At 31.7% G+C, this 13,671-nt stretch overlaps 1 protein-coding gene, 1 long non-coding RNA gene and 1 pseudogene across 3 annotated transcripts; 1 reads left to right on the top strand and 2 right to left on the bottom strand.

The window, feature by feature from the left end:
* Positions 1 to 276: 276 nt before the first annotated feature.
* LOC130940115 (ALA-interacting subunit 3-like) lies at positions 277 to 2,018 on the bottom strand. Its single transcript, XM_057868165.1, has 6 exons — positions 1,964 to 2,018; positions 1,826 to 1,884; positions 1,673 to 1,747; positions 873 to 1,361; positions 474 to 763; positions 277 to 391 (listed from the first exon to the last, which is right to left on the bottom strand). Exons 1-6 carry the CDS (start codon positions 2,016 to 2,018, stop codon positions 334 to 336), a joined length of 1,026 nt encoding a protein of 341 aa, XP_057724148.1. The 3' UTR covers positions 277 to 333.
* A 1,539-nt stretch (positions 2,019 to 3,557) lies between these two features.
* Positions 3,558 to 5,775, bottom strand: LOC130940114 (ABC transporter G family member 40-like; annotated as a pseudogene).
* A 2,775-nt stretch (positions 5,776 to 8,550) lies between these two features.
* Positions 8,551 to 12,824, top strand: LOC130942072 (uncharacterized). 2 transcript variants are annotated; one of them, XR_009070806.1, is made up of 6 exons: positions 8,551 to 8,762; positions 8,943 to 9,015; positions 9,118 to 9,174; positions 10,189 to 10,475; positions 12,220 to 12,368; positions 12,499 to 12,824. It is a non-coding gene; the product is annotated as an uncharacterized LOC130942072 (long non-coding RNA). The 2 variants fall into 2 exon arrangements; XR_009070807.1 differs by having other exon boundaries at positions 8,898 to 9,015.
* Positions 12,825 to 13,671: the final 847 nt, after the last annotated feature.

Raw genomic sequence — 13,671 nt, 5'->3', positions numbered from 1 at the left:
AATTAAAGATGGTGGCAGGTGCATAAACTGATGCTAATAATAAATGGCAGTAGATTTTAGGAACCAATAACTTGGGACTTTTATTTTTCTTCTATTCATTGTTCCTGTTACTAAATGTAGGCACAATTGTAATATATTTTAGTCATTAATTTTAGGCATTCATACACATTTATTTGGTTTACTTGTCTCTGTCATTATTAATTAAATTTCATTTCAGTCCTATTAAATTTCATTTCAATAGGAGAATCGGAACACATACAGCATGATAACTTTTCACTCACATCACAATGTTTATATACACCTAATGAAGTAAAAAAAAAATTATAGCAATAATCATTTTAGATGCCCTGGATTTTTGTTCCAAGACAAGTAGGAGGGATCCCCAAGAGGCCTGCACATAAGTTTGGAATGGAAAATAAGTTTGAAATTCAGAAGTTAAGTAAATAAAAATGATAGCATTTTGTTTATATTACCTTGGCTTGATGACATAGAGTAGTATGAATACTATAGCGCAGAGCAAGGATACCCCACCAACAAAAAGGTATGCCATGCCTAAGAAGGGATTCTTTCCACCAATCCAAGTTGCAGTTGATAGAATGAGCCTCTTATTCCCGCCAAACTCATATGTGTTATAATTGTTCTCTATCACTATTTCTACACTATCATTCACTTCCAGGTTAGTCTCAATCTTCCCATACAGTTTTCTGAAAGATGGCAGTGCTGCCGTTCTCATCCAAACAATCAGATCCTCTTGTTGATTCAACTGGTACATATTAATTCATGCATAAAATCAAATAGTTTAAAAAGTTTAAGATGACTATTTTACACTGTCAGTGTATCAAAAGAAAAAGATCAAGTAGATATAACAGTACAGGTATGTTTTCATCGAGTTTCGCGCCTCCAACTAGACCTCCTAGTTGAAAATTCTTGGGATAAACCTTGGAGCCAAATTTGTGGGATCTATCACTCCCCCATGATATGTCTTTCTTGTTGACGGTCAAACTCTTGGTGTTGACCCAAAACTTGTAAGTGTCATTGAAGAGAGACCAAGCAATGAGGCCGCATGGAACAATTGGCATGCTACCATTGGTTTTGTCTTGTGGATAACAATTTGTTGTGTCTCCTTCAGATGCTGGATTCACTAGCTGCTTGTCATTTCTACTCTTCACATACCTTCGATGGTTCTGGTAGTAATTATCAAGCTGGTAATAGATGAAGATAGGCCCTTGCATTTTGCGTTCGACGGTCCATGATGTCGTGCATGTCTTGTTTGTCATGTCGTTTTTGATAAATGCCACCGCGTTTTGAGCATGGATCTCGTTAAGGCATTTGTCGTCGTATCTGATTGCAGCTTCTTCCACCTGCATGCATTCGTACACCAAAATCAATCACTAAAATTAGCCACTAATGTATCTGTGTATAAATATATGTGTAGTTATTTTATAGACGAGTGCAGTAGTTTTTGTGATTTGTAGCCATCAAGTAGTTATTAATGATGTTTTTAATGGCGTGAGATTTTATCTAATAGTGTGAGATTATTTACTTTTCTTTTGCACGTCAGAATTTAATAAAGTTGTTAGTCCCTAAACTTTTCTTATCTTATATTGATGGCTGATTTTGGTAAATACGTAGCATAGTCGGTGAATTAAAGAGAGAGATATGTATATATTACGCTTTCTGATGAAAACAATGAAGCAAGACCGACGGGGATGAAAACGATTCCTACGACAGTGAATGTGGAAATGACCTGGGAATTGAAAAAGAATAAAGATGATGAATGATTGCATTATTGTTGGTAGAATTATAATATAATATATATACCTACCCAACCAGGTGTTAGGATTGGTTTCCATGCAGGAAGTTCTTGCTGTGAGAACTTTGAATCTAGCAATTAAAAAGTAATTAATAAGAGAGAAATAAAAGAGTGTGGAAAGAAAGGAGAAGAAGGAAGAAAGAAACTGACATTTGGGTTTCTTAGAATACTTCTTGGGCGTGGGAGCAGAGTGTGGTTCCATCATTGTTGCTGCAGAATAATAAGTTTGTTAATGGAGGAGACTTGTGTTGTCTGCCTACGTAAAAGAAGTTATCAAGTTCGGAGAACCGCAGAATGATTCCAACCATCTTACCACCGCAACTGCCGCTCCTCCCTCCCTATATCTCCCTTAGCTCCACTTTATAAATAATAAGATAAATTCAATGATTTTTTTGGTGACGATAAATTCAATGATTGAGAATGAATTAACTTGTACTTATTTTTTGTAGGTAATCTTCTGTTTGGATTTTTTAAAAATATTTCACAAAAAATAACTGATATTTATATTATATTTATAGAATTATTTAAGATAATTAATGAAATATAGCTCAAATGCTATTTGTTCTCCTTTCCTCTGTAAATGTCTCTATTTTTAGCCTCTCTTGATGTACGAAAAAGAAAAAAAAATTATCCATTTATTATTTTGAATAATCCTACATTTGTTATAGTTTTATATATTTACTAATTCAAGAGATGGATTAATACAATAATAATGCTTAATGCTTTAGCCTCTCTTGATTGTGTTCATTATTTTTTTGATTCGATTTACTCATGTACAGTTAATAATGGCTGAATGTTTAATTCATTAAGTATGTAAATGATTATCCTAATGTTAAAGTTTAGGAGATAATTTCGGAGTGGAATATTTTTTTATTTTATTGGGTCAATTTTAGAACTTATTCACATTGTTTACAAAAATCATTATCTACTTAACAAAACTGAATTTAAAAACATACTAAGGTCAAACCTTTGTACCACATTCAAGTAACTATATTCAAGCAAAATTAGACCAACTCTAAACTAATTAGTTAGAACATCTCCAATGCTAGTTTTAATTTCAATTTCATTTTGAACATTTGTATGACTATTTGTCATAAATAATGATTTAAAATTAGAAATGAAACTTGTCCCTTTAATGCTTAGTTTCAATTCAAGTAGAATTTTATATTTTTTTAATTATTTTTAACATAATTATATGAATAGCAAAATTTTATTAGTTCTCTATTAAGGTAATACTGCATTTCATCAATCAACTCCAATAAAAATTTTAATTCTAAATCAATTTTTTTGAAAATATAAAAAATGATACTCTAAAAACACCCCATTGGAGATGCTCTTCCAAAAGCATTTCTTTCACTCAACGGAAATATACCATTTCCTTGTTAGAAGACACTAACTTCATGACATGCAAGCCCGCATTTGTTCCTATAGATGCCAACATCAAACTGAGTGCCAGAGAAGGAGATCCAATTCCAGATGTTTCAGCATATAGAAGATTGATAGGAAGATTATTACGAATAAAAGATTAAAAATTAATTTGATGACTAAAATTTGTTAAGAATTATAACATACAACTAAATATTTGTAAATAACAAATTTCTTTTCAGTCTTTCCAAATTAAAGTACAGAGGGAGAGTACTAAAACTGTACCTCCTTGGATTTGGATATAAAACTAAACAACGAACTCTTTTTATTTATACAATGTTGGACTTGAAATTTGAAAGCATGTATTCTAATTTCTATTCTATCTCTTTCGGAAATTGAAGAGTTTCACAGAAACTTGAGCACAGCAAAAGCAACAACCAGAGTTGCAGCAACTCCAACAAAATCATCTCTCTATAACCAAAGTATCTCCTCAGAAACTCTTCCACTGTCTCATTTGACTCAATTCTACTTGTTATGTCTCCAAATTGAGATGCAACCAATCCATATAAGGTCCAAGCCACTGGACATGCCCAATAGTACCATCTCCACCACACAGCACTGCTCTGCCATAAAAAAAGAACACCATTAGTATGTACATAATTTCCTAACATGGAATTATTCATTGCATTTTGTACTTGTCTAGGGACAACAAATCCCGAGAAGAGATTCCAAATTGCGTAGAATGCACTAGCCACAATTGAAGCAACATGTTGGTTATGGCCACAGCCATCATGCCATAGAAGGTGAAGTACATGAAGAAGATATACCAAAAGAATTTGCAATCAAATCCAATCATTGCATAAACTATGAGGCCATATGTTACAGCTTGTGCAAGAATATATGGTAGCTCTATTAGAACCTAGAGTGAAACAAAATGGATCAGGTTACATTAATTAGTACTCTTAACTCTGAAACTATAACTTCCCAAAAGATTAATCAAATTACCTGTGAAAATACATGGGAAGGCCGAATACATTCCGGCCGCCCTTTCTCTATAAAAGACGGTTCCTTCCATGGCAACCACTGGCTGAACAGAAGAATCATTCTGGACCCCAAGTTGAAGAGAACAGCATTGTACATTGAACCTATAGCATTAAACAGATCCTGTTTTCTTGTCCTACAAGTTAACTCAAAGGGGATCAGATTTCTTGTCCTACAAATTTCTTGACCTTAATTCAGAATATTTAATCAAGATAGTAACTCACGTTTTGGATCCAAGATCCCAGAACATGGTTCCAAACATCAAAGCTACAAATTTAGTGAACAAATATCTCAGCAGTATATGGAGGATTGCGCCAGTATGACCAATGTTGTTTCCACAAACAAGCCATACATTGGATGAAAAATGGTTGTGCATATTGAGTAGGAAAGCTAAGTTCCTTGGAACCAGGAGCAGGCTTGCTCAATTCTGCTACAAGATCTTTATTTCTCCTAAGGTGTAGGCAAACATTTTTTCAGCATAAGAACACAGCTTTTATAATAACTAAGAAATATCAAAGTTGTTTAGTAGAAAAATGAGTAAGATTACAAAGAAGATTACCTATAAAGTTCTGAATTTTTATATATATCAGAAAAGTCAACATTTAAATCCATTTCTCGTGCTGGAGTTGTGATTTCCAACATCCAAGTTGCAGGGTTACATCCATCTCTGATTTTATTGACCCCTTTAACAGACTAATTAAAAGTAGAAACTATAAGCAGTTATATAATTGTCTTTTTCTTTATGATCTTTGAGCTTTTTGAGACACATTATACCTCAAAGTAGTTGATGAGTTGGTAAGAATGACGGCCTAATGGGTCGACATAAATTTCTTGCCCTCCACGCTTTAATAGGAAAAGCTGCAAGAAAAATTGAAAAATGTAGCATCTTGTTTTAATGAAAAAAGCTCATATGTCTCTGGCTCTGGTTGCAATAAGGCTATAAATGCAGTTCACTTTAGAATATGAACAATTTGTCTAAGGCATTTCATGATTTGAACAGTTGTGGAGCTGTCTAGCCCAGTAGATATGCCATCCATGAACAAAGCTTTCGCCGGACCAATCAACATCTTCCCTGCAAATAATGCACATAAAAGTTGAAACAGAATTACACACAAAATTGATGGACTAAGAGTTTGATCACTACCTGTGGTAACACGCTTTCTTTGTCTTCCGGATATACCGCGCAACATTTCATCCCCTACTAGAGTATCAGCACATATTTCTAAATCCAAGATCTGTAAATCACAAATTAGATAAATAGTAGAAACCATAAAGACAGTATTTGCGTTTGTGATGATGCAATATTGTGAGAAATCAGAACTCAGAACTACTTGAAGTTGAAGATGTCACCTTTAGTATATATTCCTGGCCTTCAGATGCTGTTGCCTAGTATTATTAGAAAGCCAATAAGATCAAAAGGCTGTGTATCAATCAAAATTAACAGTCCTTTCTCCAATATGAACATCATTCTGGCTCATGTATGCTGCAGTTCTTTGAGGTACAAACTCATTCATTTCATGGCCATTATAGGTAACCCTGCCACTAACCTGCAACATATTTATCAGCAAAATTGCAGTGATTTGATTAGATTATATGATTGATGCATACATGAAAGAAGCACTTTAACCTTAAGTTCATCACAATCACAGTATTTAATTTACTTGGATGAAGCACTGTTTTCTTTTTGTTTTAGTGAAAGCAAGATTAGAAGATTAGTGAATACAAAATGCTTGTTTGTCAGCATGTTATAGACTTATAGCTATATGTTTGACAAGTGTTTATTTCCAATGAATGAGAAGTATTGTAGGAGAGTTCTTCGGTGGTGAAAGTATAATATGGATCTTGAAGGACCAGATAAAAAAATTGAATTTACTTTAAAAAAATAGACCGAATTGTAAATAACATTTTGTAGCAAAAGAAGAATAGAGAAAATTGATATTTATTCCAAACTTGTACACCACACATGTCAAATTCTCCATCTCCCTCCCTGCACAATTTTTAAAACTCCAGTCACCGAAACGAATTATATGTATTAAACTATTAATCACATCTTCCCATAATTATAATTATATTTTCTTTCTTTTTTTTTAAATAATTAAATTTTTTATATATTTTTTAATTTAATTTTAATATAATATCAGATTAAATATTTTATACATATATTTAATTATGTATTATAATTAAAATATTTTTTCATATTTTGTCTTTAAATTTAATTATTTTACTGTATTTTTTTTATCCAGAATCTCTATTTTTAAAATAAAAACTTATTTAAACATCTCATAGATATAAATTATTTGTTAATAAGTATTCTAATCATTTTAGATAAAAAATAAATTGTGACAAAAAATAAGATTTTTTTTATTTTTTAATTATATTTGAATGTGAGTTTTAAAAAAAGACTTAAAAAATGGAAAACAACTTAACTATTATAAAAAGTAAACAAAAATACTTTTATTAATCATAAAGTATTTACTTTTTTAATTTAAGGTAATTTTTAAATTACTTATTATTAAGGTAATTTTTTATTATATACAATAATTACGCATTAAATATTGATTTAATATAATTATAATAAAGATATGTTTTTAAATTAGTACAATTATATATTATTCATTAAATATTAACTAATAATATAATTATAATAAAGATATTTTTATAAAATAATTTGGAATAGAGAAAATTGTATTTATTTTGGAGGCAAAACAAAATCACGAGGGATCGACACGTCACCTTTATTAGTTGGGGGAAAACCCAATTTTAGTATATTAAGTAAAAGTAAATATGAAAGAAAGATTTTGTGAATGGATATTTTTTTGTTTAATGTTTTTTTAGTACAACTCTGATAAAAACGAGTAAAAATAAATTAAAATTAGACATTATCTTATATTTTTTATAAATGGTTTGAATATTTTTTTTACTAGTCAAGGAGAATTATTTATTCTTTCAAATATAAGTCGAAGAAAATATATATAGGAATTACATGACGAAATTGATCAAATTAATCATTATATAAAACTTTCTTGCTTTTTTTTTTAGTTGCTCATGATATTTCATAATCCGATAGGTTAAGAACTAATCTGTCATAAATCTGAGTTCTATTTAAAAATTTATCGCTAAACAATGGGTTGCTGCATACATAAAACGGAATTTAAACCCCTAACACTTAATTTTACTTTTTATACCTTAAAAAATACAATTATCTTTAACATTATAGTATTTATATCATCATACTAGGTTGGAATTCTAACAGAAAATTTGAAAAATGAAAAACAACTTGACCATTACTAAGGCATGCTATTTCTTATTATATATTACGCTTTTTTTTAAACTATATTACATAATCATATATTATATTTTTAATTAAAATATATCATTTAAAATATTTTATTATTATTTAATTTTTATTTTTATTTTATTTTATATTCACTTTTTTAAATTAATTATTTTTTAATTGTATAAAATTATTAAAATAAACATTAAATTTTATTGAACATCTATAAATTAAAAAAGTAAATACTTTATGATTAATAAAAATATTTTTGTTTACTTTTTATAGTAGTTAAATTGTTTTCCATTTTTTAAATTTCTTTTTTGAAACTCACATTTAAATATAATTAAAAAATTAAAGAAAAAGATCTTATTTTTTGTCACAATTTATTTTTTATAAAAAAATTATTAAAATACGTATTAACAAATAATTTATATTTATAAGACGTTTAATTAAGCTTTTATTTTAAAAATAGAGACTCTAAATAAAATAATAGAATAAAATAATCAAACTTAAAGACAAAATATAAAAAAATATTTTAATTATAATACATAATTAAATATATGTATAAAATATTTAATCTGATATTATATTAAAATTAAATTAAAAAATTTAATTATTTTAAAAAGAAAGAAAGAAAATTTAAGAGAAGTCGTGATTAATACATATAGTTCGTTTAAGTGACTGGAGTTTTAAAAATTGTGCAGGGAAGGAGAAGTGTGGAGGCTTGGAATAAGTGTTAATTTTTCTTATTCTTCTTTTACAACAAATGCAATTTACAAATTGGTCTCTCTTTTTTAAAGCAAATTCAATTTTTTTACCTAGTCCTTCAAGATCCATATTATATTTTCTCCACCATAGACAAAGCCAGTATTGTATTCAACAATTCTCTCCTTGGTTCTATATTCAGACAAGATGCTTTCGTTGAGCGGGAACTTCCTTTCAAAAAAAATTTTTGAATTTCAAATTTATTCTTTAAATATCTTTTTTGCCTCCATTTTGTTTGTTTCTCCATTCAATTCTCAGCCCATAGATCACAAGTCACAACCGAAGCAGAGAATCGGTCCGTCTCACTCACACTCGCTCGCTATATTTCGAACACCGATTTTTTGCATACATTTCAGTCAGTGCTGGGCGTGTCGCTCGGCAACACCGTGTCGGGTTCGGTGGTCCTGATCGTGACGACCTTAGTGGCACTGATCTCTTCTTCTGGAAGAAATCGTCGGATCCGAGCAGGAAGGTGAGACCGGTAGTACTCAAAGGATGTTACAGGTAAGCATAATGGAAGCTGCTTTTTTTTTTTTTTTGTACCGTTAACTGATGTGCTACAGCTCTGATTTGAGGGTTTCTCCTCTGAACAATACTTTGATCTGTTTGTATATGTATAATGCTTTGCTGTAAACATAGCCTTTCAGCTCTCTTCTTCTAACAAGTGACAACCAACAATGGCAGCGTCTTCTTCTAGCACCTTCTACACCAACCTCAAGTTTTGCACCAAATCCAACAACAGCAACTTGAACTGAAGGTACACTTTGTTATTTTCTCTTTGCTAAAGATATGAAACTATTGAATTTAATTACCTATTTTCTGAAATTTCTGAAGTTGAAATCTTTTTACCATTTTGAAGGGAACTCATGTTGACAAGCAATGAAATAGCAACCGTTGGTGCTATCTTCAATTTTAGGTAACCCCTTCTCTATGTTCTTTTTCCCCCTCTTTATCATTATCACCATTGAAAGTTGTTCAATTTTTTTATATTATAATTATTTTCATGCAAATTTGGAATATCTTAATTTAATATATTTTTTCTTATTGCATATTTGTGCAGTGAAAAAAAAACTTGATTATCTTGGAATGCAAAAAAATTCTGCATCTTTAGCTTTGTGTCCAGCAACTAAGAATTGTATATCAACGTCTGTGAATGTCACTGTCAATTTTTTTGGTGGATATATATTTACAAATATAAGACTATAAATAATTTTACTTGCCTCTGATGTGTTTTGCTAAAACTATAACCAGGATTCACATTATTATCTCAAATTGCTTGGGTTGTTGACATCCATGTTGCAATTGGGGATTTAGATATATATATTTTTCTTTTAGCAACGATAGTGATTACAAGTAGAAGACAGTTACTTAGAAGTTTGTCAGGCTTCTCTTATTGATAGGGTCTTAAGGTGGGATGTCAAGGTTCGGAGTTGGAGAGGAAGGGGAAGGAAATTGGGCAGCTCATCAAGGAGGCATTTTATTTTATTTTATTTGACTACCAATAAAATATAAGTGAAGATAGGTAGGTAATCAGAAGTTCTATAATTCCAATGGAATGATAGGTGGAATTCAAAATGAATTGAAATGTTCAATGAATGTTGGCATTGTTGTTTTGTCTAGCTGGAGTTGGATACTAACATTTTTTTTTGGTTTCTTATGGAGAGTAATTGGGCACTTTCTACTGACATAAAACTCTGTTTATCCTTTTGGCTTTAATGCTTATGTTGTCTAGATTTAATTTTTGGGTGGCCGAATTGTGCCACTGTCAAAGCTTTTTCCTTGCTTTTATGACAAACAAAATTTGAAATTTGAAATTAGTTGAGCGTAAAATTTCCCAAAAAAAAATTTTGAATCCATCATTTGAATTTTTCTTGCTCTCATTCCTTCATTTTGTTTCTCTCATTCCACCGGGTGCTTCTACGCGATGAAGGTGGTGGGCACGAATGCGGCGCGATGAAACTAAAGTATATATTCTAAGTATATGAGTCTGGGCCAGATTGTTGCTATGCTGTGTCGGATAGGGCATCCTCTTTGCTCGAAGAGGAAGCCAGGTCGTCCTCCGAAGGCTGCTCCTGCTGGTGGTCCGGCTGCTGTTGCTGTGGCGGCAGCTGAAGCTTCAAGTGGTGACTCCTGTTCATTGCTGTCTCTGATCCTGCCGCTGCTGTGACTGCATTGCGGCCTGCACTCATGGTTCTATCTGCCATTCATCATAACCAGGTCAGTCACGTAAGTTATGAAGTTTTTAATCTGTATTTGAGTTGGTTTTGTTCCCCCATTTTCCCCCTTTATTCTTTGTTATTCCAGAAGTTGTTGCATTGGCCTTTGTTTCTTCTTGGTTTTTTAAAATTTAAACATGATTTTCCATTTGTTTAAATTTCTGATTTTATGTTTTGATAATTTGTGTTTAGTTATTTTTGAATTAAGGTAAGGTCGTGTGTCGTTTATTTTGATTTGAGGAAAAGAATTTGATTTTGGAAATTTTCTATGGTGATTTATTGGGCTTCTTTGCTTTGATTTATGCCTTTGTTTGCTCTAATTTTATATATGGTTTGTTTCTTTCTTACATATGCTGTGAGCCTTCTATACAACTTCTCAATACAAATTTGAGGAACCATTTTGCTCTTTCTTTTAAAAAATTTAGAAACAATTTCATTCTTCATTTAAAATATTGAGAAAAGGATAATCCCATTTCCCTTCCCAGAATTGTTAACAGTAAAAGTCCCTTTTTTTCTTTTAGTTTTTTTTTACCAATTAATTCTTATGGTAATTACTTCTGACAATAGTATTACTGATATTCCGTTATAGATAATCACATGATTTATGATTTTGGTTAACAAGGAAATCAAGAAAAAAAAAAAGTTGCTTTTGACAATAATGTTTGCTCTTATTTTGTATTATGGTTTGTTTATTTCCTGTTGATTGTGGGTTGAAGGATTTTGACACTTCGGTTTTTGCTGATCAAACTCACCGATAGTCTGATTAATGTTATACGAAGGAAGAGAATAAAGCAATCTTTTCTCTTCCATGGTTCCTTTGAAAAATATCCTTTGATTTATTCTCATTTTTCTTTATTGATAGTTGTAAACATTCAAGCATTTGTTCTGTCTATATATATGGGAGTCTATGTCTTGCAAGTCAAGTTATTACAACTTTGTTTCAATGTTTCATATTTCATATTACTTGTTCTTACACTTAGATATTGATACATTGTGTTGTGTCACCTGTTTTATTCGCTATAAGGAAAACCACAAGAGTTAATGAACTTGAAAATTTTGATAATCAACGAAAATAAGAAAAGATTTGGTAGGTAAGATAATCCTGGTTTGGCTATTTTGGTTTTCTGATAGGTTGCTTTGTTTACTATTTGGCAAAATTCAGTCAGAGTTAATCCTACTACTTAATTAGAAATGACTTAATCCTACTACTTAATTATAACAGAATTCATATGCAAAACACTAAGGAATAAACCATGCAAAAAAGCAGAAAAAAAAAAAACTACAATTACTTCATAGGAGTAAATTCACTTCCAGAGAGAAGTGATGACCTTCTTAAGTTCATTCCAGGATTCATGCTTGTTCTTTCCAATGGAAAGTTTGAGCCCCTGGATATGGAAGAGAGTGAGACCAAAAATAACTTCAACTGTCACCCTTGCTTCATTCACTAATCTCTCTGGAACAATCTCAGTGCAGAGTATGAAACCAATAACTGAAATAGCGGTACAGAAATCCATCGCCAAGTCTTCATCGATTTTCACCTTCTTCTCCTCCTCTTCCTTCTTCTTCTTCTTCTTCTTCTTCCTCTTTTTCTTCTGCTGCTCCTGCTCCTGCTTCTTCTTTGATATGATGTTGGTAGTTGCTTCCATCACAAGAACCAATTTTTCAGTAACATCATTATCATTTTCCAATTTCTTGATCTTCACAAAGAATTTCTCCAACATCTCTTCCTCATTGTTTTCTGACAGAAGGAACATGTAACGAGCCACTAGTTTGGACAGTTCAATGCCAGAGAGAACGGCTCTGTCCCGGATGCATGCAAATCCAACAGTTGCATCCGGTCTCTTCACATAGTCATCCAGAAACATTTTCTTGTTAGAAGAACTAGAAGAAGGAGGTATTAGTTGTTGTTGTTGTTCTTTTTCTTCTTCTAAATCCTGCTTCATATTACCGAGAATTCCCTCGGCAGATTTCAGAATCCACTTGAAAATGGTTGAGCTTATGTCTCCTTCTCCTACGTGTTGTAGTTCCGGGTGGAATATCTTCGAGGATAGGGAGTCTGATCTTAACGGGAGGTTAAGGTCGATGACCTTACGGAGCAGGACCAGAGATTTATGACAGTTTGATAGGGAAGCAGAGAAGAATGGCGTGACGTGATCTCTGAGGAATGAATTTGCTTTGCCCTTCCATTGGTTAAACTCCTCAATGAGCTTCTGGGGAGTTTGTGACGATTCTTCAATTTCTTTGATTTCTAATAATGATTCTTCTAGTTTTTTTTTCCCTTTTTTTCTCCTTTTTGCTTCTTCTTGTTCTTCAGGATTCACCACGTAGTTCTCCAGCTTCAGGAGTTCATCATTCAAGCTGTTCAGCTTCATTTCCAGTTCCTCCATGATTTGATTTCCACGTTCAGCCATTAGTTGTTAGTAGTGGTTGTTGGTGGTGGTTATAGAAACTAACCTCCCTGCAAAAACCAGTCGAATATATCACAAAAAAAAAAATGCAGGTAATCCAAAAGAAAGAATCATTGAAGATGAAACTTGCAGAACAAGAAAAAGGAGGATACCATAGTGAACGAAGCACGAAGCAGAGAAGTAGAAAACTGAGAGAACAACTGAAAAGAGAAAAATGAGATGTGTGTGTGAATGAAGTGAGTCTTATTATACACCACAATTCAGCACACTCTACTACCTAAGAATAACCAACTTTAACAGATTAAACCATAGGTTCTGTACGACAGTCTGAAATAGAGGAACCAACAAACCCGTACCCTTGGATACTTTTGTCATGTAGTGAAGCCTGAAGGACAAAAATAACCCTTGGAATGAATATGAAAGGTCGCTCCGCTTTTGCGTCTTCTTAGAATGCTTCATTTTTATTTGAATTTCAGTCTTCAACTATCATATATACCTGCATCCATATATGTAATTATGTATACACTTGTTATCCTAATAAATATTTTTTCATTCAGAAAAAATGAGAAAATTTTGGAAGACGACAAAATGTATTAGCTCACTAACAATATTTGCAAAACTCCAGATTGAAGAAATAAACCGTTGCATGTTTACATGCATAGTCCAAACTTCATGTCCATATATATTTCATCCGCAAAATTTAGACCGTGTGTAATTTTTTTATTATATCTGAATGGTTGAAAGTATTGAATATCATATTCCAAAAAGAACACAGGCATATCAAATCTT

Source organism: Arachis stenosperma, chromosome 7 (genome assembly GCF_014773155.1).
Source record: "Arachis stenosperma cultivar V10309 chromosome 7, arast.V10309.gnm1.PFL2, whole genome shotgun sequence".
Lineage (NCBI taxonomy): Eukaryota > Viridiplantae > Streptophyta > Magnoliopsida > Fabales > Fabaceae > Arachis > Arachis stenosperma.
Note: the sequence above shows the minus strand (reverse complement) of the source record. Positions and strands in the feature narration are given on the sequence as shown.